The 26,837-nt window shown below is 37.9% G+C and overlaps 1 protein-coding gene across 1 annotated transcript in view; it reads right to left on the reverse strand.

Annotated features, from left to right (window-relative positions):
- Positions 1–286: 286 nt before the first annotated feature.
- MTR (5-methyltetrahydrofolate-homocysteine methyltransferase) overlaps positions 287–26,837 on the reverse strand; it is a 45,006-nt gene continuing 18,455 nt past the window's right edge. The window contains exons 14-32 of the mRNA XM_010562612.1: positions 26,500–26,685; positions 25,720–25,899; positions 24,588–24,704; positions 24,349–24,489; positions 21,157–21,246; positions 20,380–20,532; positions 19,719–19,826; positions 16,193–16,293; positions 14,084–14,151; positions 13,099–13,219; positions 10,038–10,119; positions 9,141–9,239; positions 7,882–7,957; positions 6,531–6,686; positions 5,610–5,806; positions 2,861–3,061; positions 1,419–1,611; positions 554–666; positions 287–421 (exon numbers count right to left, since the gene is read on the reverse strand). Coding sequence (XP_010560914.1) covers positions 329–421; positions 554–666; positions 1,419–1,611; positions 2,861–3,061; positions 5,610–5,806; positions 6,531–6,686; positions 7,882–7,957; positions 9,141–9,239; positions 10,038–10,119; positions 13,099–13,219; positions 14,084–14,151; positions 16,193–16,293; positions 19,719–19,826; positions 20,380–20,532; positions 21,157–21,246; positions 24,349–24,489; positions 24,588–24,704; positions 25,720–25,899; positions 26,500–26,685 — 2,475 coding nt within the window. The 3' untranslated portion in view covers positions 287–328. The remainder of the gene's footprint in view (positions 422–553; positions 667–1,418; positions 1,612–2,860; positions 3,062–5,609; positions 5,807–6,530; positions 6,687–7,881; positions 7,958–9,140; positions 9,240–10,037; positions 10,120–13,098; positions 13,220–14,083; positions 14,152–16,192; positions 16,294–19,718; positions 19,827–20,379; positions 20,533–21,156; positions 21,247–24,348; positions 24,490–24,587; positions 24,705–25,719; positions 25,900–26,499; positions 26,686–26,837) is intronic.

Below are 26,837 nucleotides of genomic sequence, written 5' to 3' on the forward strand. Positions count from 1 at the left end.
TCTTGCCCCCAATTTCAAAGCCCTCCTGAGGACAGCAGAGCTTTGCAGCTTCCACTTCTCACCCTACATCTAGCTGCTCAGCTAGAGTATTTGTGCAAGAAATAAAAATAAATAAAAGTATATTGCTATGACTACAAGATCTGCAATGCATTCATGATCCCAAGCCAAGAGCAGAGTGCAGATCTGAAGTGTTAAGTTCCTTGATCAAAAATTAAAAACAATCAGACAAGCTACTGGGATGGATGGAAGAAAGCTGTTTTCAGTGGGAAGGATTTTCTTGTTCCTTCTGGTGAATAGACCATCAAAAGAAAATGTTTGCCCACAAGTGTCACAGTTGTTCAGTATCATATCCCAAAATGGGTCCCAGCCATTTCTCCACCTCTGCCACAGACAAATTTTTTCTCAGTGCATAATCTTCAACCTGCAAAGGGACCACAAAACATGATGAAGACCTGGAAACTCCAGCTTTACTGTTTACAAGATTTTTTGGAACGTCTGCTCACAAGGTGTTTTTGAATGCTGTAACACTACCACAGTGGACAGTGCAAGTTACCTGATCTTTACATATCTTGCCAACAGCAAAATATTTGGATTTGGGACTGGAAAAGTAGAGGCCAGAAACTGCAGAAGCAGGTATCATTGCTAGTGATTCCGTTAAACCAATTCCTGGAAAAGAGAATGAGAATTTTCTTGTTCTCTGAATTGATAATAAGCATAAACTCAGAACCTTTTTTTGTTGGGCAGCTTCAAACGAACTCAAAAACCAAGCAGCTTTTAGATGAACTAAAACCAAAACCATTTTTCACTTGTTAACTATTAAAAAAATACACATAGATTTAAATATATTGCAGACTTTCATTACAGTATTACTGTAGAATAACTGTAAAGTTTGAAGGAAAAATCTTAGACATTTTGGCAAATAAAATGGGTAACTAGAGGTTTTGAAACACGGGAAGGTATTTTTGGAATTGTGGAAGTAGCAGTGAAATGTCTGACACATAGAATAGCAGAGGAAAATAAATGGAATTCATTCCTTTTTTAAGAGTTACCATCTCAAGGTTTCTGTGGACCAGGAAATACACTGCTGAATTGGCTTTTTTCCTGTTTATATCTGGAATGTCTTCTTGCAGCCATAAGGATGCTTGAATTTTTCTCTGCGCAGCAGAACCCTGTTTGCATGCAATCTGCTAATTAGGGACATAACTCCTTCACCAAAAGCACTGGCAGTATTTTGCAAATTCTTCCCCGAATGAGGCAAAATAAAAATGGCAATGAAAAGGGGAAGACCCCAATTCCCAGAGCCGCTTCAGTTTGGTTTTTTGTATGTAGCTCTGCACCACCCAATTTAATGTTTTGTTGGCATTTCAATCTTTCATTTGCATACAACCAGTCTAAGAATCTTAGTAAAGTAGAGGTACCTGTTGTTTCCTCAATATTTGCAATTTTCCACATGGTGAGTTTTTCTGTATGGTCAGGCTGGCTTGGATATCCAGGTGCAGGGCGAATTCCCTCATATTTAATTCTGCGTAGGTCAGAGAGATCTAGCTGCTCAGTACTACAGTAAGCCCAGAATTCCCTTCGAACCCTTTCATGGAGCTCCTCAGCAAATGCCTTGGAAGAGAAAGCAAAGATTTTTTTTCTAATTTGTGTAGACTGATGCAATAGCTATTTGATGAAGGCAAACAATGATAGAGACTTTCTCCCCATTCACTTTTTAATTTTTAAGGGAGCTCTTATCATAGATGAGAAATTTGATAGCATTAAAATTCACGTACAAGACTTGTTTTACTAATTCAAGTATTTTAGTTTTTTCTCTTATTGGTCAACAGTGATTTTTTGGTTGTCCTGCTTTAAAATCCTACATACTCGAAGAGGTAAAGATGCAGACAAGTAACCGGAAAAGACCAAGTTCATTAGCCTATGGTAGTGATACATCATTACAGCACTGAAGTCATTAGGTTTTGACTATCTGGGTGTCTCGTCCAGGTCTAGCTATGGAAGGCCACATCATTCTTGCATCCATGCTAAGTATCAGATGTAAGTAAGTGCCACTGCTCTTTCTGGCAGAGGACCTTTCCTCTAGCTGAAAGTGGGCAACAGCTTTTCTTAACTGCTCTTACAGCTTACACTATTTTGCCAGCAATGGTTGCCTTCAGGAGAAATTTCCACTTCAGTAAGTATCTTTAGGTGGCATCTAATAATAATTTCTAAAACTCTGTTATAGCTTGAAATACACAACTAGAGCTAACTCCATTTGCATTGCACTGAAGTTGCTGTAAGTTTTAACACGGTTACTTAGGTGTAAGCATGGGGGCAGGCAGATGGGGATACAGGGGTAGGAGGGAAGGGACAATATTTTCTAAACCACTTCAGTTAGAGCTTTAAGAGCATAACATGTCTTAGGCTTAGACATGTTAAGTCAAAAGCCTTGTACCCTGGATATAGCTGCATGGTTACTGTCAAAAGCAGAAGGCATGTCTGCAATTCAAGAATATAATCAGTGGGTCACACCTGGGTCCAAATACATTCTCATGTACATAAAACAAGATTTAAAGATAGTTCTTTTTAAATAGTCTTGTTTTAAAATCTACTGTATTCTACAAATCATCAAAACCCTCATAAAGAGCTCAAAGATGCTTTTGCAGGTGGAAGATACGGACAGCAGAGTCCCCTCTGGCTCAGAAAAGGACTCTCCTCTCAAGACAATTTCAGTAAAACCAGTTCTCTTTCAGATTCAATGCAGAGCATACGTTACAGGCAACAGCCTAAGTTTATGCTAGAACTTGAAAGAGCAACCCGTCAAGTAAATCTAGTACACAGTCAGAAAATGTGCAAGGAAACACGTGATAAAACCTCATACCTCTGCCAACCGATCACCAAGAGCCTTTACCATTATGATGCTGTATTCATCATCCTGTTTCCTAAATTCATTGCATAACTCATCTACACCAAAGCAGGCCACAGCAAAGAGGCCTAAGTAGTCACAAATGCCAGAATCCAGTGGTGCTATGAAGTCAGAGAGGCAGTAATAGGGGTCTGTGCAGGCAGAGTCCTTTTCAGCCTAAAATAACAAAAACAATGCAATAAATCAGAACATTTTAAAAATATATTAAGTATTAGTGCACCATGAATCTAAAGACCACTATTTTTAAGACTAAAGGGCTTAAGGCATTTATGACAAACACCTGATTAGTTTTTGAGCCATGATGGCTTTCTTATACTTGAATTATAAGAAAAACACGTCTCTCACTCTGAGGATGTTTGGATCACTGAAGAACAAAATGTCAAAGAAGAGAGATGCTGTGCTGAACACACATATAAAGACGTTTTGCTTCTATTTACAGCTAGTAAGATTTAACAGCTTATTCTGCACACAAAGTATTACGAAATAAGGAACGCTCTTGTGCCAACCACTGGGTAAGAGGACGAATTTTCCATCTCTACCATTCACAGATTCCACATTTGTTAGCAAAACTGACAGCTGATAGTTCACATCCCAGTTATGCAAACTGCAGAATTCTTCAACAGCTCCCATTTTAGAATGGCTGTGAGAGTTGATAAACACTCCTAGTTTCTTATGCTACAAACCATGTGCTCAGTAACCCAGACAAAACAGTGCCCCAGGTTAAGGTTTACACTAGCCACACACAAATACAAACAAAATGCATCTATCACTACTGAAAAGTTAAATCCCTAGCAAAGTTCAAGTGGGTTTACGCAAATAAGAAATATCCCACTCACTGGATTGTTTTCCAAAATGACAAAAAAGGGAATAGAAAGAGGTGACTGAATGCTGGCCATAGCACCTAACAAGAATTTTTACCATTGAGGATCATATCAGCATATTCATTGTGGGAACATGACTGCTATTTAAGAAGTAGCACAGCCTTTCTAAATCTACCAAATTTAGAGAGAGATAAAAGTTATTTCATAGCTATTACTTAGCTTAAGATTCCTCTCCAAGTTTTCTTATTCTATGACAATATTTTAACAGTGCCTTCCACCCGCTCCCAACTGCAGTTTCAAAAAAAAACAAAAAAAAAACCCCCCCCCCCCCCCCCCCCCCCCCAAAAACCCGAAGAAAAACAGTCAACTGTTTCTGTAACCTCGTAGGTTATAGAAACTAGGGAAAGTACCATAAAACTGAAGAAACATCCTTTTTCCACACAGGTGAACTCTGTGTTAATTTTAAGGTTCTTTTGTAATGATTACAGTTAAGGAAAATACTAAATGCATATCCAACTTTCAGATTTACGTCACATCCTTAACAGTGTCACTGTCATGGAGAGAACTCTGTGTACTGAAAGGAACATTTTATATAAGGAACAGGAGACAATTATTCTCGTCTACTTTGCTCTGGTGAAGCCTCTGCTGAATTACTACGTACACCAGCTGGAAGAGATGCAGCTAAAATACATAGAGTCCGGAAGAACAGTACCCACGATAGCACAGAGTTTCATGGCCTTAGTCTTTTAAACTTGTATATTCCCAATTTATTCAAGCTCTTCTCAAAGGTTAAGGAAAATAACAGTATTCCACTAGTAAAAACCATTACAAGACCATCAAATCAGATATTCTCCTTGGAAGAACCCCGGGAAAAGGCCAGGAAGAGAAACTATAGTAAACTTGATTTACATGGGATATCAAAATGTTTAACTAGGTTGTAAGGCCCTGGAACAGCCCTGCCTGAATGCTTGTGAGAACAGTTTATATAAATATGTGCCATGGATTGTCAAGATACACTAGATCCATCTCCATACAACAGATTATCTGTTCCAGGGAACTAGGACAGATAAAGTCATGTATTTCTTAGTGCAGTTCTGCAATATTGGCACAGGACTGTCCTCGTAGAACACTGCACTCCAGAAATTTAAGTAACTGTTAAATTTGTTTCTGCCATGTTTGGTGACTCCAAATATGTGAACTATGAAGAAGCTGAGTCAGAAAGTAGGGAAGGAGAGGCAGAATATCTTGAAAATGTTCAATCTATCAAAATAAATGCAAATCTAGGTAAGTATGATTCAAGCATGATAATGATTGTCTCAGTCGGAATTAGCAGCCAACTAATTCTAAACTGCCTCTTCATATGGGGAATTTTACATAAAAATTAAGACTGTCAGAAACACTTATCTCCATTGAGCTTTACTTTCCAGGTATTTTAATTGTAAGTGTTTCTAACCTTTAACACATTCAAGCAGAATTTCTCATCTAAGGCACAATTCAGGGGTATTAGAGAAATAAGGTTCATTAAGTTCTAATTTGGCACACAGGATCCAGGTGATGAATTTATACAGCGCAGTGCTTTAGGACATCTGAAGTATTAAAATGAAGACAGAAAATGCACATCATGTCTGAAGATGTCAAATCTATAAAGCATTTTGTACAACTACTACAATGCAAAATACTACAAATGCTACAATACAAATACCTGAGTCACCACTAACAAGATCTTGTTATTACTGAAAGAAATGGCAAGACAATGGCTGCAGACAGATTACAGCCACCATTTTCTGCACAGATTTTAATAGGGCACTTCGGTTACATTCTTGCAATTCAGGGAAAAAAAAAAAAAAAAATCACTTTTGTTAACAGATGTTCTGTCATTGTACCTGTTGCCTCAAGCCATAAAATTTTGCTATTGGTTCCGAAGTTCCCACTGCCTCTTCTACAGCATATAAATGGATATCATCCTGAACACTTTGAGCTGGCCAGAATCCAATCACACCTCTGGCTTGTAATTTCTTTTGATTAATCAACATTTTCAGTAGATTTTGAGCATCATTATAAACTCTCTTTGCTTCTTCACCTACCAAAAAGAAGAGAACCCTTTAGAAAAGGCATGTTTTCACAACTGGCTAAATGGGTTTAAGAATTGCTGAAGATTGGTTCATTTTCCACATAATTCTCTGATGACTGCAACAATCTGTCTGCTACGGCAAACAGAAAGATAGCAATGTGATTATGTCTATACAGCTGTAACAACATACATCTTGGAAAACAAACAAAAAAAACCAAACCCCAAACATTTCAGCCAGCACCATTCTAGTAGAGACAGAGAACGCAGAATAAAATGAGCAACAGAGAACATGTGTGTGCACCTACATTACCACAGAGCAGTAGACCCAGAACATTGATTTTAGTGTCACCCTTGCATTTTCATCATGTATTTTAAGGCCTACTGAATACTTTCAAAAGGAGTCAGAGCCCTCTTGCTATCTTCACCCACAACAGGGACACAATATATTAAGTGCTCTGCTGCCATTTTCTGTCATTAAAATACCTCCCTGTGTTTTGGCAGGGAGTGAATTCTAAATAAGATGATTGAGCATTTTTCCCCACTTATTTTTCAGCCTCACATGCCAACACTTGGTTCATTAAGTGTTGCTTTAAACAAATTATTTCAGTGACACTAGATTTCCATGTATTTTTACTATTCCTATGTATTTCAAAACATTCAGAATCTTAACACAGCATGGCAGGTCTGTTTGTTAGGATTATTTACATGAAGTAAATTCAATTTCAACACTCACCTACAGTTTTATCATTGAAGAGTTTAGGGAAACCCCGATTGGGATACTTTCCCCTAAGTTGCCAGATATCAAAGAATGGCTTCCAGTCAATGTATTCTACCAGCCTCTTCAGATCATAATCTTCAAAGACTTTTGTGCCGATGAATTTCGGTTTAACTGTAGGAATCAGAAGTACAATGTGACGTGATGAAAATAATTTAATATTGCTCTTGTATGTGCAGCATAAGTGATGCTCACCAGCCTCCACCACTACAAGGGACCTCTTCAAAAGTAATTGTCTTAGAATTCTTGTCATATCGCTCCCAAGTCATACCATACTCTACAGTTAAAATGTGATAAAGAAAAGCATAAAAGGCATATAAAGTCGAAATAGAAAATTTAAGGCCTTTCATTCTTTCATATAAATCAACACTTATTAGCTGCTGGACTTCTGAACTTAATTCATTGGCCAAAATATTGGCCAAAACAGAAGATCAAAAAAAACCTACGCAACTTACCAATACCTAACATATTTTATAAGTATACACCCTTCGTATTTACAAATCCCACTTTCCATACACAGACATATTACATGCTATGGTACTGTAGAATAGTTCTGTAAATTAATATGTAATTTTTAAGAACTTTTACAACCACCACACACTTGTTCAGATGCATGTGCACAATTGAAAAAGCAAGATGGATCTATGTTATGATGTAGCCACAAGCTTTGCGCTTGTTTAATCTGTGCTATTCAATACTTTATAACACAACTTTTACTAAGATGAGCTATTGAAAATTAGCATCTTGTTGAGTCTTGTAAATGAAGTGACAGAAAGCAGCGAATGTCACTGCAGGATGCAACTTCTTGTGGAATGCTTCTAGTCTCTAATTTAAAAAAAAAAATCAAAGCAAACTGGTGCAGAAACTGATGGGGGAAGGGTAGGAAAAAGTGTAAGGAGGAATTCGATACAAATGCCATGACACAACGTGTGTTCCCTAAATATGGTATAGGAAGCTTTGCAATATAATGAGCCAGTATGACATTATTTTGCAAAGCAGGCATCAGACTTATCTTTGATTATATGGTGTTAAGGGCAACTCATTGTTTTAGGATTTTTTTTTCAATTTTTTATCAACTATTAATTTATATTTTAAATATACTCTGAAAAATATAAAGCAGAAATAGGATGTCAAATTTATACAAAAAACCCCCCTCTGCTCAGACAGACACCAATTTACTCAAGTTGTTACACTACTGTATCCTGAAGTTTAATGAAGCATAATCTACTTAAAAATATATATAAAGTAAATACGTAAAATAAAATAAAGGAAGGGCACAGCAACAACAAACAACAACTTTTAAACTGACCTGGTTTATGGCCTGACAACCAGTCATCACGGAAACCTTTTTTCCTAGCTTGCTGTAGAGACAAGTATCTTCTTTCCTGAATGGACATAAAGGTCAATTTCACAAAGCCAGCCATCTTTGAGGCAGATAAACCATAACTATTGACTTGGTGGTAGAGTTTTACTCAAAATAGTCTTTGGGACAAATCTGACAGCAGACAATTTCAGTTCCAACAACTCCCAGTTCACAAATGTAAAGTAAGATTACATCACAACCATACCATTATTTTTTTCTGTATACGTCTAAGGAAACTGGCTTACAAGATTTCTAGTTCCTCTGAACTACAGCAGAAGTCCCTTTATTACTTCAAAATACATGAAAATACAGGTACAGCAAGATATTCTCCTACTGCCTGCAAAAAGCTTAAGATTGCAGTGACACCACCATCAGTGACTGCAGTACACCTCTGGGCAAATTACTGGCTCTTCTGAAAGGCACAAGAAATTTACAGCAATTTCAGTAAGGCCCACGAATTCACTGCTGACCTCTGCTTAAAGGAGAGTGCTGCACTCGCTGATCTCAGCTTAGTGGGCTGGTTCCCTGTGCAAAGGCAGTCTTAAACTTGGTCAAGCCAAATGTCCTCAGCAGGAGGCCTCAAGCTTTACCTTTCTTTATCAAGAGACCAGGTAAAAGCCAGATGACTTTCAGCTTTCTTCTGTGTTTATTTACAAGGATGGCCTCAGGAGTCATATGTTAATTGTTTCCTAGTCTTCCTTTGCACAGTCCATCCCTACATTTCATTGCTTCCTTCTCTTCACTTTCCTCAAATGGCAGCCTCAGCTCCCTAACCTAAACAATATGAACCCATCAGGAAAGCAAGAGAGTGTGGCTTAGTACCAGCAAAAGCAACCAGTGTCATTTTAATTACACCAGTGTAGCTCCCTGTTTCCAGCTACTGCTCCAGGACACCATTGGTCTCCTGTAGATTGGTTAAGTTGACATGACTGCCAGCTCCATGGAGATGTCCTAGATACCACTGATTGCCCATTGAGGACAATCAAGAATTTGCCATGCATATGTTAGACTCATGCAGAATTTTTCCTTATAGGTTAGAAAATTTGATTTCATAACCACTTTTGAAAGTTTTTCACCAATTCTACTGCATGTTTTAAATCAGAACAAATATACCTGAAGGTCTTCATAAGGAGCTGAAACAGAGTAGTGAAGCAAGTACAAACCACTTCAAACAAGAAAAGAAGCTAAATCAATTACATTTGTACCTTGAGAGACTCATAGTGTTCTTGTCTAATTTCTTCATATTCCTCTAATATTTCTTCAAAGAAATCATCCTTTACATTTTCATCTAAGAGCTGGGAGCACTGAAAAAAAGGAACGAGAAAGCACTAAGTACATACTGTAACATACGACAGTAAGGACAGAGTATGAACTTCAGACTAAGCCATCTGTCTTTTCAGACTCTCTTCCAATTACACTTGACAACACTAAACTAAACCTTACCACTAATCTGCAAACTAGATTCAAAACATATTTAAAAATATGATTATTACTGAGAGCACTGCCCTACCACACAGGTAATATTAGCAGAGCCAAGTCTGGTTCTGGAAAGACCTGAGAGCAGAATACTCCAAAACTTTAGAACTGAACAGTCGTAGAAACAACACACAGCTTGCCCTACTACTTTACAGCAGGTATTTGCCAGCTAAGACTACCCATTTGTCTGATAGAGAGAGCATCTATCCCAGAAAACTCCAGCCCCATGTTTCATAGTACTAATTTTGCCTTCACTAACTTCAGAAATATATCCAAAAATAGAGAGAATAGCAGTTCACATCTAACCCCATTGCTCTTCACTATTAAAAAAAAAAAAAAAAATCTCAGAACTACAGTCAAGGACCCAGAGTGAATCATATCACTCTCACTAGAGAAACGGGCATTTAAATAAAGGTATGCAGGAGCAATAATTGACACAAGTCAGATAAGATAACCATGTGGCAGCAAAAAATAACTGAAGCAATAATAGTTTAAAAACTGGCCTCTATCATGCCTCTTCAATTTTCTGCCATAAGGTTAAGCCTTAGAGGAAAGGATGAGAGGCACAACAGAAAAAGAGGGCATATATTTTTTGCATGGATGAGAAACTATAATTTAGAACTTACAACCACAACACTCTTGGATGCATCCAGGACATGAATTACAGGTGCGCTATATCGTGGGGCAATTTTAACAGCTGTGTGTGTTCTTCAATGAAAAAGAAAAAGAGTGAGCATTTCACAACTGGAAGAACAAAAACAAAAACAAAAAACCAAAAAAACAAAAAAAAACCCACCAAAACAACACAAAAACCAGACAAAACCCCCACTGAAATAATTTCTGACTTAATGCATAGACCAGAACTTCAGAAGAAGAAAGCAATTAATCCATCTGCTACGCACGGATAATTAAACACAGATTTTAATAAGTACATAAACACTTTTCCTCAAAGAGTATCAGAATGCTTCATAAATAATATGCCAACTCACATTCCCTCACTGTCTTACCAACTGACTGAAAAACAGCAACTCATTAGTTTGAGTCTCAGAAAATTTCAGTGAGAACTAACAATTTTTTTTAAGTCTTTTTTGCTCATATTACATTTTTCCCTCCCACATGCTAGTTTCTGGGGCTATGGATTGGCATTAACATGTTTCAGTGATGATTATTCCATTTCTATGATGCTCTACTTCAAAATTGGAGGCACAACCCGTCTACTCACCTGAAGAAGGAATTCTGCCAGTGGTCAACAAATATTACAAACTTGCACCTGCTTGGTCAGTCAAGTCATTCACATAAAAAACTCCCAATTCATTCAATTATTTAGCATTTACTCATATTCCAGTCCTCATTGAAATACTTCAGCATATAATGAAGAATCAATTCTACATTATAGCACTTTGTTGATCAAATTAAAGTTTGGAGTCCTAAACTGAGGCCTAAGCTATCACGTGAAATGCAGCTGACTGCCCTTGTCGCTCAGAGTCCTGGCAAACTGTGCAAGCAAGTGCAGGGACAAAGACCCCGCAGGCCAAAGCTCAGTTTGCCTTCTCGAATGCTAAGGTCAAACACCATTTTTTTAAATTAATTTAAATCAGAGCCCAGGAAGCAATCTCCCACAGCAAAGATAAGATCTACTTTTTCTTCAGGCTCTGTGAAATATTTGAAGCACTTGGACATGGAGGTTACTGATGATTGTGCATCACAGCTGTGTAACCAACTGTCCAGGATCTTCTTAATTTGCTTCTAGGCAATGCAGTTTTGATCTTGGCAGCTCTATTTTTTAGAAAAAGATATTGTATCTTCTATTGTGATAGGAACAGACAAAGGAAACAAACAGGGCATGGTCCTACAATGGCACTGTATCCACTAATACATACTAGGTTTTGGATTTTTTAAAAATAAACATTACCACAACAAAACTTTCACTAGTATTTCTCAGCATCTGCATTTATCAAATCAGTATAGTAAGAATGCAAACATCATAATTATTGTAAGTTATGAAGAAACTGTATTACGTAGATACTGTAGACAAAACCCAGCCTCTCTCTCTTTCAAACTGATCCCACTTTCCACCATTCCAAGTACTTATGGTCTCCTTATTCCAAATAACAATGTCTACTTATTACAGAGAAAAAGTGCAGATGGTTCTTCATTAGCAACATCTGACATGTACCCAACCTTTGAGAATGCACATGACGTTGAACTTAAGACTGCAGAAGTAAATTAAATATGTATTACCAATCCAATCTTCCATAAAGAATACCTTTACTTGACATAGATTTTATAGAAACTGCATGTGTCTGGGCATATGTGTAAGTATATATTTATATACAGTTCAGATGAATAAAATTATTTATGTATACAATATTATACATATATTCTTCAATAATTTCCATATTCAAGGATAAAACTAGTGCTGCCTTGCTGTTGGCTGCATTCATCTCTGTGAATAAATTCTACAAAATTGTTTGATGCTGGTTATTTGACATCCATTACTAGGCCACAATGCCCCGTGTACAAACACTGAAAAGATCTGAAGAAAGGGCTCTCTTAAGACCTCCACTTAGAATAAAGCCTTCCCCCCCCCCCCTTTTTTTTTTTTTTTTTTTTTTTTTAAATAAAAAACCCTCCATGCTTGTTCTCAGTACCAAAGCCATAGGAAAAAAAGACTCATATGGAGAAAGAAAAAAAGGAAACAGTTAACCTTGCATTATAACTACAGGACCAATAAAGACAGGTAGTGATCCTACTCTTCACTGTCTGTCAAATTATGAGATGATTTGCTAAGGCCTTTTGTATTTTTTTATGGAATACAATGGTTCTGCTGCAATCTGTGCTGCCCTGATAAAGAAAGCAGCACTGCTAACAGCATCTAGTTATGCAAGAAATGACCTCTGCAGTCTTCTGAGCTGTCACCTACTCAAGCATATTGTACATAAACCAGTTAGCAAAGTGTGACCCAAGGCTGTTACACATGCCCAAAATACATTTGTGATAATGTTAATACTAGGTGTCAGTGAGCTGTCAACACTGGTCTTCAGGACATCATAGCAGCTACGTTATTTCATTTGAATGGATCTGAGAGAACAAGATCTCAACAGAAAAGCTCAGTCTATCAAAAGGAACATGGTAACTACTTCAAGGCAAGCAGCTAGAATTTATCCCCCATCAGCCTGCTTGAACAGGACTGGGGGCTCAACCCAGCCAGCACATTGCTGAACAATGATCCAGGAAAATACATTAACTTTCTTAAAGATAATAGCTCCCTGATGTCAACAGGACCATTTCTAGTCTCAAAATCCTGCATTTTCAGAATGCTTTGGTGAAAGAAAACAAATCATTCAACCCCTTAGAAGAACAGAACTGTATTCATATGCATATGCGCATGAACTTTTTAGAAGGAAATACAGGACTTCCACATACAATATACACTTGCAAAACACATAACACTCACAAAAATGAAATGTTTAAGATGATCATTATTTGTTGTGTCCCAGTTACATTATACCTCTATATTCTACAACTTCTGATACAAGGACTAACAATCAGTCTAAGTAAATACGTACCAGTATGCATGTTGGGGGAAAATGAGGGAGGGAGAGAGAAATGACTACAAATTTTCTTTTTCCCTGGTTAAAACTGTTTTCATACACATTCCCCATCTTCCCAACTGAGATATCTTACTTAGAAGTAGTTGCTCCTCCGATCAGCAAAGGAATCTTTATTGCCAATCTCTCCATTTCCTTGGCAACAAAAATCATTTCGTCCAAAGAAGGGGTGATGAGACCAGACAGGCCAATTATATCTATTGCAAATTTACAAACACACATACACAAAAGGTTTAGCAAATCCACTCTAGAAAGACACAGAAATTATTACAGAAAGGTTTCTTTCATATATCAGATAGCATCATGTGTCAGAAAAGCGAGATAAAAAGCAGGGTAGTCAATAGTCTAGAAGCGAGGTTTGACCTAATTAGAAAGTGAAAGTTTTCCAAGAAAGAAAATTATTCCAAATCCCCAGTTTAAGATATTTCTCAAACAGTCTTCACAGCTGCTGAACACCTACTGCTCTGCTCTAGTTTCAGCAATAAATATACAGTACTTCTGATTAGCAAGCTTCAAACCTCAGAAGTTCAGCAATGAGGAGGGAAATAAGACAAAATAATTATAAGCTCTGCTCTTAGAAACAGCAAATGCTTTCAAACTTCACCACTTATGTTCCACACTATTCATTTGTTCCAAGAAGCAATAGACTGTTTCAAAGCAACTGTAACTTGTTTCAGAAAGTTCATTATTTATTAGAACAATTCATTCCTGATTTCACACTCACTGATCTGGCAGGCTGAATGCCAAGATCTTTTACTGATTTAAGACCCAACATGAAGTTATTTAACCTTTCCAAGTCTCCATTTATCCATCTGTAAAACAAATACTAAAACACCTCTCAGAGTTGTCCTTTTGATACAGGTTTTCAGTTCCTCAGGCTAAGTTTCATGGAAGTGCCAAATACTAAATAATTGCTATTGTTAATGCAAAAGTTCTGAATTATCTGAAGATAGTCTGAACCAAATCATAGGCAGCATAGGAATGCAACAAGTAGCAATAAAAAACGCAAGTGAGGTTTAAAAACCAAACCATTCAAGAGTACTAATGAAATCTCTCTATACCTGCTTTGTTCTCAACAGCAGCTCTCAATATCTTATCACATGGAGTCATGACTCCTAAATCAATAACTCTGTGAAAAGAAGTGACATGACACAAGATTCTTTAAAAAACAGGTCAAATTTCTGCTAAAGGGCAAATACATTGCTCTTACTGTAAAAGACTGACCTAAAATTGAAGTTAAAATTGAGATTTTTGTTTGTTTGTTTCCCTTAAGACCTCTATTGGGAATTTTAATATAGGAAATACCTCTGGGTCTGGCAAAATTTTCAATACATCAGAGTTCCAGATGACACAGTAGATAAGAAAATTCAAGTGTAAGAGGCTTTTTTTTTTTTAATTTTATTTTAAATAATTTTTTTGTGGTTGTACGGAGTCTGGCTAAGATGGAGTTAATTTTCTTCATAGCAGCTGCTATGGTGCTGTGTTTTAGATCCCTGACCAAAACAATGCTGATAACACACCAATGCTTTAACTATTGATGAACAGTGTTTGTCCAGCATCAAGGCCTTCTCTGTTTCTCACTCTAAGCCCCCAGGGAATAGATTGGGGGGTGCACAAGAGGCTGGGAGTAGACAGAACCAAGCAGATGAGCCAAACTAACTGAAGAAATATTCCATGGCATATGATGTCATGCACAACAATAAAAAAGAAGAGGAAGGGGTTTAGCAGGGGTTAGCCATCTTTTGCTCAGGAACTGGCTAGGCATCAGTCTACCTGTAAGAGGTGGCGAGTGATTGCCTTTGCATCACTTGTTTTGTTTTTTTCTTTCTCTCTTCTTCCATTTCTCCTTCACTTATTAAACATTTTTTAACTCCACCCACGATTTTTCTTGCTTTTATTCTTCCTTTACTCCTTCCCCATCCCACTGAGGTTGGCTAGGTGGAAGTGAGTAAATGGTTGTGTGGTGCTTAGCTGCCTACCAGTGTTAACCAACAGCAGTGGCATTTCTGAAGTTATTTGGGCAATACAAAAAGGTTTTGTGGACATCGTATCTTATGTCAGGAACATAAGATGATTCACATTAAGGGTTTTTTCGTCTTATTAAAGCATACATTTTATGAAATGAGACACTGCACTTCCCTTGCTAGCATTTTATTCCTATTAACCCTAGCCATTGCCAAGGTTTTTTTTCTTCAAGTACGCCACCCCAGCCTGCTAGCTTCATTCAGCCTCACTCAAACTCGTGGTGACAGAAAACACTATGGCTTCAGTTCAGTAGGTCTAAATAAAGCTCAAGAAAGCCTGAAACCAATTAACAGAATTTCAAAAGATAATGAAATGGAATATACTGCATATACACAGCACTGCTACTGGCTTCAACCCTTTGTGTTTTAAAATAAAGAGATCATCTTGGCTTTTTTTAGAGCAAATTGCAGCCCCACGTCAAAAACAAAACTAAAGGAATGAATGGTAAGACAGCGTTCCAAAGCAGATTTAGCTTTGCGCAACATTTGACAGACACTTGACAAAGGGCTCTGATGGAAACATGACCGTTCATTCCAACACTGTTGCCAACCTGCTGCATGTACACAGGCCTTGAAAGAGCTGACTTTTCTTGAAGTTCTATCTGTTGAAGCTCAGAAACAGGACAAGAACCTCATCTCTTACTTAACAAAACATACCCAGCAAGTTTTTAAAACCTCACAGTTAACAAGCAGCTTGAAAAACACACTAAAAGGTTCATTCGAATCTTACAAGACTTCCTTTTTCCCCAACAACACAAAACGCACACGTAGTCTTGCCTACTGCAATTGTTGTATCTGATTTTTTCAGATGCTATACTTGTATGTTTAAGGCATTATACTTACCATATTTAACTAACATAAATACAAAAATTGATGCTCTCATCTACGTTTCAGTTGATGTTAACTGTATTCACCTCAGATGCGAATTCATTAGGAAAAAAGTATTAAAGGATGAGGCTATACTCCCTCTTGCCTCCCCATTGGTAATAGCTGGTATGATCCGTGTTCCCAACCACAACTTGGGGAACAGAGGACAGTTCCCAAGAAATGCTCACCTCTTATTCCCACAGCTGCAGCTAACCTAATATATTAATTAGCTAGCCTTATACAGTTCTGTTCCCAGATTCCTAATGTTAGCTTCTTTACCTGAAGTTGTTGCAGCCCAGAACGACTCCCACAATGTTCTTGCCGATATCATGTACGTCTCCTTTCACAGTTGCTAGTACTACTGTACCATGATAAGGATCCTGAAAGTTGAACAAATAACACAAGAGTTGAACTACTTGGAAGCCTCTGTATGTTTGCACAGATCCTTTAACAGTGCAGTCCTAATCCATGACTCCTATTGTAGTATAAGTAATTGCAAAGTGTAGTAGAGGTAATATAGCCAATATTAAAAACTATTTTAAAAGACCCAGGTAATAAAAACTTGCACAAGAATTATTCTTGCAAATTGTGTGCATGTTATCAAAAACCCCTGTGTTTAAAAAAACAAAATAGCAGATCAAAAGTTTCAGATCTGGATAGCATTTTGTGCTGTGCAATAACTGAACTCCTAAGATACCTCTGCTCCAAACATAAACCTCACTAAGAAGAGTTTAAATGGATTAACTATGCAATACAAAAGGGTATGTTTTGAACTCATAATTACATGCCTGTTTGTGCATCAAGAACAATCTTTCAACGCAGTGCTGAGAAGAATGAGACAAATTAGCAAAAGCAGAAGAGACTAATATTTTATGCAACACAAATAGCAAGGGAGACATTTCAGTGCAGTGATCACGCTACTTCAGACTACCCAAGCTGAACAAACAGACTGGAAAAAGGATCTCCTTGAAGAAGGGAAGCTGTACTGTCATAAACTGGTCCTAGGCTAGACAGCATTCAGCCCTGACAAACAGGACCTACCAGCAGGGCAACAGTGGAACTTGCTATAGCAATTCTCCACCAGGACACAGGCCTTTGCAATACATTTTTAGTTGTATAATCAGTGTCACTATTTGGAGCAACTCCAGTCTATCACAGTGCCATGTTTGAGTTGGTGCAGGATCAGATGCCAGTAACAGACTACTTAAATTCCACAGAATTTAAATAAAGTGTAAACCTGAGCATATTTTATGTGAAACTACAAAATATTTTTCTGGCCAGTATTTCATCTCCTTTGCAGATGGCAGAACTGGAGGATTAGATCCTTCTGTGAAGGAAAAAATGGAAGTCTGCAAGTCAGCCATCTCAGTACAACAATAAAAAAATTTGCAGCTGAAAATATTCTGCTGGAACTAAGAGAAAACTGGGGAAAGAGACTAATCAAGGACTGGGGGAAGAACAAAAAGTGCTGCACACATGTATCATACCCAGTAACTACTGATGATTTAACTAGTGACTGATATCCAAGAAAAAAAAAAAAGGTAAAAAAGAATTTGTACATGAGAAGAAAGAAAATCTGTGCTGGGCAGCAAACAACATGGGCCAGAGCATACGCCATTTTAAATAAACTCTATTTAGGGCATACTGTGATTTCGACTGTCTCAAGCAAGGAGGTCCTCAAGTTCTGGGCACACATCCAAAGGGCTTCTTTTTTAAAATCTTGATAGAGATCCACAGCCACAGCTATTTAACACTTTGCATTTCCTGGCAGTCTGTGACTAACGCTGTCCTGGAGGTTACAGTAGCCTGGGTAACACCAGACCTAACAGCCATCAGAGTCTGCAAATCATTTTCCTTCAAGTCAACATCTAATTTTGGAGATAGATGCAGCTGTTTTTTCCTCTCTCACCAATTCTCTAGACAGTGACAACATTTTTTTGAAGAGGAAAGCACTACATCCCTTGCCCAGCAGAAGGTAGAGGAAGCAGGAAGACAGAAGCCCTACTCTTTCCCTCCTGCTCTCCTTAGCCACACAGAATATCTCACAATCGCTTCAGAGTACTTGCTGTATTTTTTAAGAACCTCTCAAATTCCACTTCACTTCCTTTTAGCCAAAGAATTAAGTGCCAGAGGGTTCACATAGATCCTAATCTAGTGCTCATGGAAGCAATGGGGTAATGATTTTCAGTAACTTCAAATAGCATCAGAACAAACCAGAAGGTGCAAAATACCGGCACTGTCATCTGAATTAAAATAAAAAAGAACAGCATGAGCAGGAGAGAGATGACACATAGAAAGGTGAGTCATGACAGCCAGAGAACAGATCTGCTTGAGCTACTGGAGAGAAGACACCTTTTTATCCAGAAAGAGCATGAGAAAAGAGACTAGGCATTCTCCTTCTTCCTTTAAGATTAGTCAGGTTTGATTATATCAGGTCATTTCTCTTTCTAAGTTATTTGCTCTATTCATCACATTTATGCTGGACAATCACACAACAGATCCACAGCAAATGGAAAGACACAGCGTAAGAAGATTTCAAGGGAAGAATTAGGAACCATTCAAAAATCCACAGAAGGAAAACCAATGGAAATACACAAATATCACAGTTTAGAGACATTCTGCTATTCTTTTTTGTTGTTGTTGCTGTTGTTGTGTTAAATACCAGATTCTGATAATAGCTATTGTCTCTGAGAACTCATGAAGACAAGGTAAGGTTCCACAGGACTAAAGAAAAGCAAATATACATCAAACCCAAATTTGACAGTCAGACAAACACAAGAGAAGAAAATTATTTAACAACCAAAACTGTAACCACCTATCACGTTATAAATACAGTAGGAAACAGCAGACATGAGTATTTAAAAGGGGATTTTGTCCAATTAATCTGAACTCTCTTTTATACAGAATAGAATCTTGTAATTATAGAGAAACAAGGGACATCCTATATCTTCATTTTCCAATGCTCCTATCACATATTCCATAAACCAAATTTGGAAGAAATTACTTCAGGCATACACACAGGTAGTTGGTAAAACTATTCTCAGGCATCAGCAACTGTTGGCTGTGAAACAGGAAACGCTATAAAGGAAAGGCCCACGAAGATCTGAAAATCACTGGATATTTTCAATTATATATATTACATCAAAAGTAGTCTTCAGAAAACTGGTGGAAAAACACAGACATGAAAAGACAACTATGTTCAGACCCTGTTTTCATAAACACATGTCCCCTGCAACTTGGTTGTGACTACACATGCAATGAGCATACTGTTCTATCATAACAAGAGGTCTTGAAGTCACGATCTATGAAGAAAGAGGATGGAAGAATATGTTTATTTAGCTGGGAGAATGGTCAGGGCTAGGGGAAAGGGAAGAATAAAGAGAAATACAGTAACAAGCTTTGAACATGCAAAAGGGAGTTCCAGAGTTCACTGAGGCCAGAAGTAGTAGAAGCAAATGGCAAAATTTGCCATAAAGTTAGAATTATCATAAATAAGTAACACTAGAATTAAATGCCTACAAAAATACAAGAAATAAGTAACACTGGTATAAAGGACCTATAAAGGCTTATGGCATCCTTCAGGAAACTTGCGACAACAGCTTAGGTACACACCAACCAAAGTTCCACAAAATCTGCACTTTATGAATTTCAGACCTACTTCAAATTATGCCAAGATTGTCAGTTTCCATATGACTGCATCAACTCTCCAGCATGAAAGCTGAATACATGTCATTAGCAAAAAATAATTTCAATTTTTGTCACGGCATGCTATGAAAGAGTTACAGCACAAAGCACTGTGTCTTGCCTCTTCCTCCATGCTCCCTCCTTTGGCTCTCCTTTCCTCTCTTTCTTTTTCCATATAGGGAATAAGGTGGCCAACTGCTTTCTTCATAACTCGAGCAGACTTTATCACCTGCACAGATAAACAGAGTAGGGTGGGGTTGGGGGGGGCGGACACAACAATAAACATTAAAGATCAAGTATAGGAATAGCCTCAGATTTCTCCCAGCTTTCTCTTATACCCATTCAAACAAAATATACCCAATAAACAAAACTTCATTTGCAAGCCAAGATTCCAGCTTTGCAGAGCATTCTGTGTTAGCAGGCTGCTGGCCCTACTGGACTAAGGGTCTACACATGACACTTTCACAGTGCAACCTCTCAGACCACTGGCAACAGAATTAGAAGCTACAAACAGGCACAGAATTGGAAGGTCCTAAACACAGCAATTTTTATTTGGATCTTTTTTCTCTCTTGCTCTTTTTCAAGGGCCCAGACTGAAAACCGCATAAAGTAAGTCAAGTTCCAAGGTAACAAAAAAAGAGGGCTGCTTCTTAGGAGCACCTGAATTTTCACAATTCGTGTGCTATATCTGAAAAAAACAGCCAGTATAAAATGTAGCCGAAACATTCTACAATGCTAGTTTTTGCAAAATAGGAAAACATATGAAAACATTTTCTCATTACCTGAGGCAGAAACATCTTTCCAGCACCAAAAAGATCACCAACGATTTTCATGCCATTCATCAAAGGCCCTTCAATTACATTGAGAGGTCTAGGATATTTTTCCTGATTTAATCTTGCTTCTTCTGTATCTACAGTGACATACTTCTCAATGCCCTGGGAAAAAAAATTGAGAAGCTTTTATCTTGCTGGAAATACAGCTTTTATTTAGTTGCCTTCTCCCCCCAAAAAATCACAATTAAAGTACAAACAGATACTTTAGGTACTGCTAGTCTTTAAGAATACCTCAAATGTCTATTTAAAATAGGTTTTCTTAGGAAACAAAACACTGTAGTTTTTAGGCATATAAAGTTATTCAAAGCAAGAGTCCCCAGCATTAACAGGTTGGTTTGTTTTTCTTAACCATGTCATAAGAAAAAACAAACACACAAAGATTGCGCTGAGTGGCACTTGTGCTGACGAAGCAGTGCTGTTAAAGGACTAGAAAAAAACCTCTAGAAAGTAAAAGCAGTATGTTACAAAGTAAAACCAATATGTTTCTACCAATGCTAGCAGAATAAAATATTGAGGGTCAAAGACTTCAACATGTGAAGTTTAAAGACAAATCACCACAATTTCCTCTGTTATTGAAGCTAATTAAATATATTATTCATTATTAATTAATAGCTTTTAAAAGAATGGCAGTTGAAGAATTTGTAAAGCCAAAAGTGGTCCCTTACATTCTGAGCTGAGATCATGTCTCAGAGCTGATGGGTAGGACAATTTTCTGCACAGACTCACCTTTATGAGAGCATATTCCAGCCTCTCCTCCACAGAGGTTTTCCGCCATTCATCAGTCTGTACAACTTTTCTTCCTCCTTGGGAATGATTCTGAGAAGGAAAGACATCCATAGGAGCTTGCGAGCATAAAAATTACAACTACAGACTACTTTTAGAAAAGTGAAGATAATTTCAAGTACTGACCCATAAAATAATTTTAGATTATTCAGAAGTTTTTTTATATACATGCAAATCATATTGCAAACACCTCTGATGCAGTACAGACACTTAGCAGCTCTACATCCCAAAGAATATATACCTCAATGAAGATGTAAAGAAAACAAAGAAAAAGTAAAGAAAAAGAGGGGAGCAGTTTAATAATTTTCACATTCTTAAAAACAATGAAATGACTAATCTTAAGGGTTTTACTTCTGGGAACATAATTTAAATTGATTCCTGGCCCACACACTACATTTCATTTTAAAATTCTAATTAATTTGGCACTAATTCAGTTTCTGCTGGAATAGGTTATCTTATTCCATACCACAGATGTGTTTTCAACCAGGCAGCCTACAGAACTACTGTTTCTCATGCACACAGGCACACTCCCCTTTGCTATGAATGCAAAGGTCAAAAGGGCTTCACAATGCAAGAAAGCTTGTAAACACCCACCTGAGGAAGGCTCATGGAAGAGCACCCTATCCATTACTTCAACCACCACACTTCAGGCAAGTAATTTCTTTTCCTCCCTCAGTTATTCAACATAATCTGACATCTTTCCATCCTTATGAACCTCCTATACTTTTGAGTGCTCATCAGCATGGGAAAAGTCATGGAAACAAGATCTCTTTCATGGGAACAGAAACCAGAACAAGATTTCATTCATGTTTATACAAATGTTAGCTAACTACACAGCTTCTCATTGCCAAACCTGATTCCCCTCATAGGTCTAGTTTGTAGAAAGGGAAGGAAAGAAAGAAGAAAATGTTGCCCAGAGAGGTTGTAGAGTCTCCATCCTTAGTTGTATTAAAAACCCAACTGGACATGTCCCTGAGCAACCTGCTCTTGCCAACCCTGCTCTGAGCAGGCGAGTTGTACTAGATGACTTCCAGAGGTCCCTTCCTACATCAACCCTCCTGGGATTCAATGAAAAGGTACCAAGTGCTCCTCAACCTCTGGCCAGGCACTTTAGCAAGGGAACCACTCCAACCTAAAAATAATCCATGAAGCTGTAGGGTGGACATGCAGGGACCACAGTGGCAAGCACTTCATGCAGATCTTTAAAAACAGTTTGATTATACTGCATGCTGAGGATGAAAAAAAAAAAAAAACCCACGCCTTTGGAAGCGCAACTCCCATTGCCATAAATGGGACAAAGTTTAAGTTTGAGAATGTCTGCAGCTATACATTTTATGGAAAATGTTTTTTAATCTCGAACTTCAAATGAAGACTGATCTCCTAAATCTGCAAGGGTTCCTCATTTTTCCCCACAGGTCTAACATTCAAGCAACTGGCAAGGTACATTACTATTACCTGAAGGAACTAGGAGAAAACTTCGCTGGCGCTCTATTAGAGGTTCAATACTTGAAATGGGACTGCACATTCTATGTTCTTTGTGCAGAATAAACTGCAATAATTGGAAATAAAAAGAACATATGCACTTACCGACTAACGAACACACTTTTGTGTTTAAAAAAAAACAACCCTTTTGACAAAAGAACTTAGAGCCACTCAATTCCACTATATAAGAGGAAGTTCTGAATAAATATTTTGAAATATGCCTCGAACTCCAAAACCTGATGTAATAATCCTTCTCATGAGCTGTAAGTGACTATCTATTTGGACTCTCACATCTGTTCAGAGCCACAATGAAACCCATATCAGGATGCTTACCTGCAGTGAAAGCCTAAAAGTTGTAATACTTTATGTTAAATTTTAATAGAGCTTTTAAAGATGTTTTGAATCAAGAGTGTCTCTCTTTTTTGCAGTTGGGAGCTGGTTTACTCCCACAATAAAACTAGCACCATGAATAAGAGCAGAGATTCCAAGAGTAGCTTCCCAAACTTCTAGACCTACAAGGAGTCATCATCCACTTCCATTTCTACTTTTCATGCTCCATTTAAATTCACATTCTGCCTTCTGCAGAAACACTGCTTAAGCCATCCCTTTCTAATTCCTCTTCTCTTTTTTTCCTTCCTCTTTATGCAACCCTGAATACCCTAATGGTAAAACTCTGCTTATACAGACAAGATCACTCCCAGGTGAATTGCTTAGACATTTAGAGCACCATATAAAATAGCCTAAGCACAAGGGATAGGGAGAGTCTTCCTGTGCTGGTTTTCAACATGTTGCCATTGTTCCTAAAAAGCATGCGCCACCATGGAACAAACTACAAACCAAATGAAGCTGTGCACAGAAATGATACCTCCAGGAGCTACAAGACAGGCATGCAAACTTTCTTGTGCTCTTAAATCTGAGAGCCACCTAACCCAGACAGATTTTTGCTGTATGTTCTGTTCAGAACAGGATTTCACTAGTCATCTTATGGTCGATAATCTGGAAACCTTCCGGTGTGCAATCTTTGTCTTTTATCACCACCGCCATTACAGCATCTCAAAAAAACTAAATAGCTGATCCTCACTCTTGACATGAGTTACATGAACTGAAAGTCTATGGCACAGCCAGGAACCACAAGCAGCTGCTTCACCTTTTACATATACTCCAAGCAAACCATCACCACTAGAGAGATAGGCTTACTCTTTGTCTCCCACAGTGTACTTGTCAATGAAGCTCCAGCACCAAGATTTGCTTCAGTTGTGTGTTGGCCTTTTCTGGTCCTTGTTTGGTTGTGAAGGGGTTTTTTTTGTTTGTTTGGGGGAGTTTGGTTGGGATTTTTTGCTTCTTATTGGTTTGGGGTTTGTTTTTTTTAAAAAAAAAAAAGAACACCTATGCAGCTTGGTCTCCTGAAGCATATGAAGAACTCTGGTACAGGATCTTTCAAGGCACCTATGAAATTGTAGAGGCTCAATCTATCACACAGTTCACATTTTATTCTATATTAGTAACTAAACCACCTGTAGCATTATTAGTAACTTCTAACACACGCTGTTTGACATGTGCAGTTTATAGGCTGTTTTACCTATCATCAGCAGGGAGGTGTTAAAGCCCAGGTGCTAAGCTAACTACTATTCAAAGCTTAAAATTGGAAGTTACCTGAGCATAATGTAAAAGTTTCTCTGTTGCATCAGGATCTTTGTTCCAGATTAGATTCTCACACAGCTGTAGCAATTCCTTGTGGATATCATCATACACTGGCAGATTCCCAGCATTCACAATTCCCATGTCCATGCCATACTGAAAAAAAACATAGAGAATCCTCCAGCCAGGGCTGTCAGACATAACGCTGCACATCTGCCAAGTGCAAACCTATGGAAGCCAAAAGTACATCATACCTTAATCGCGTGGTAAAGGAACACCCCATGCATTGCTTCTCGAATGGCATCCATTCCTCGAAACGAGAAAGACAGATTGGAAAGACCTCCGCTTATCCTGGCTCCCGGCAGCGTTTCCTATAAGAATTGCACACAGATTTTTAGAAAAGTGCTTTCCAAAAAGGAAACATAAGCAAAGCAATCAGTCCATAAAACAGCTGGCCCCTGAGCTGCAGTGCATTGGCTATGCACCCTTTCTCTCTTTCCTGTTCCAGATTCTTCTGGTTACTCAAATTCATAAAAAGCAATTCAAATCTCTGTAGAAAAAAGATACAAGTAAAAGGAAAGATCCAGCCTAGTTATGTGTAAGCAACTACCATGGTTTCCATAGTCATAGGTGCTATTCTAAACATTATCAGTCCTCCCACAGCAGCTTTCCAGATTTTCCCCATGCAGACCTACTTATGGCTCTTCCATCCCCCACTCCTCCAGAAACAGGAGCAGCCAACCTGCCTGCTTGCATATCTCAGGAGCAGGCTGTAGCTGAGCAGCTAATCTCAAGGGTGCAGCTTCCCTTCCAGAAGCCCTGTGGTGACAAAATAGCCTGTGGGGTGTTCAAGCCCCAGATTGCTACTGACAGAGCATCTCCAGACCAATCAAGCTGCCTTGTAAAACACAACAGTGCAGCTTCCTTGGCTGCATTTAGGTGATGTTCTTCACTGCTGTACTTCTTTACACACATTTTGGCTAAACAAAAAATGAGGTTACTGCAGAAATTCCTGCTACAGTAATGGAAGTTTTATTAATTTAAAAAGGCAGCTTTCACGTACCTTCAAAGAGGTCCTTTTACCTAGAATATGAATGTGATCGTTACCTCATTTAATTAATATAGTATATTTACAGTAGAGATAATAGATTGAAATATATTTATAGAACTATTTGAAGTTCTTCTATTGGAAATACAGCAATATTGGGGAATGGCTGCACTTCAGAGAAATAGTCCCCCTTGCTAATTTAAAATGCATATCATTTTGCAGCAGTGTTTTGTTGTTGTTGTTTGGGGGTGGGGGGAGTGTTTTTCTGTTTTGTGGTGATTTGGGTTCTTAAGTAAACTCAGCAAAATACTTCAAGTTAAAATAAGCTTACAACTCACTTTTATAGTTTTAGTAGCATTGATAAAATTCATAGCATACAGATTATGTTCTTCCATTCCAGTTCCTATGGTCAAAATATTAGGGTCAAATATTATATCATTTGGATTGAAGTGCACTTTTTCCACAAGGAGGTGATAAGCTCTGGAACAGATTGCAATCTTGGTTTCTGTTTCTGTTGCCTAGTGGAGAAAAAGAATTCTGACATGAAACTTGCATACAACACAAAAAATAAACTCCCCAGAAAACATTTACAGTTCCAGTGACTCAAGACTGAGAGTCTGAACATCACGAATATTAGAAGAGGATTATATGCAAGAACTTTGTATTAAAAATATCACCACACCTGTACGTGGAGTTTTGACTCAACTCATTAAAAACAATTTTGTTCCCCAACATTTCATCATCCTATGCAAAGTTTAATATGTGTTTTTTGACATAACTAAGTTAATACACAAAGATTCCACTGTCATGCAAAACTCAGTTTCTGAACTAAAAAAAAAAAAAAAAAAAAATTTGTAAAGGAAGGAAGAGTTCAGCATGGCTGAATAGCAAGAGACATGCCCTTGTGCTAGCAGAGCTACACTTGGAGCAGTACTTGGATTCCTCAAACAAATAAGCATTTCTTATGCTGCTCACATCAGGGTCAAAACTATTGCTAAGACTACATAGACCTCTTTGAATCACCTGCGTCAATGAAACAGAACAACTTTGTCTTGCACAAGAGTAAGAAAGCCTTGCACTCCAGACGAAAAATACCTCTCCTTTAAAGCAACACTCACCTGCCCCATTTCATCAAAAGCCATGACAACCACAGCTGCTCCGTATAACTTAATCTTCCTTGCTTTCTCCAAAAAGTCTTCTTCACCTTCCTTCAGACTGATGCTGTTTACAATGCATTTCCCTTGGCAACATTTCAAACCTGCTTCAATCACTGAAAAATTTGAGGAGTCAATGCATAACGGTACCTGTAAGTAACAGAGAAGTAAGCCAGGGGAATACATACAAGTTATGAATTAGAGTTCCACATGCTGTTTGCCCATTTGGACATAAAAATGCACACAACTTTAATCAGCATTTATGAATAAAAAGTTTCCAGATGGTATCTGTAGATTCACTT

Source organism: Haliaeetus leucocephalus, unplaced genomic scaffold, assembly GCF_000737465.1.
Source record: "Haliaeetus leucocephalus isolate CR32 unplaced genomic scaffold, Haliaeetus_leucocephalus-4.0 Scaffold162, whole genome shotgun sequence".
In the NCBI taxonomy this organism is placed as follows: Eukaryota; Metazoa; Chordata; class Aves; order Accipitriformes; family Accipitridae; genus Haliaeetus; species Haliaeetus leucocephalus.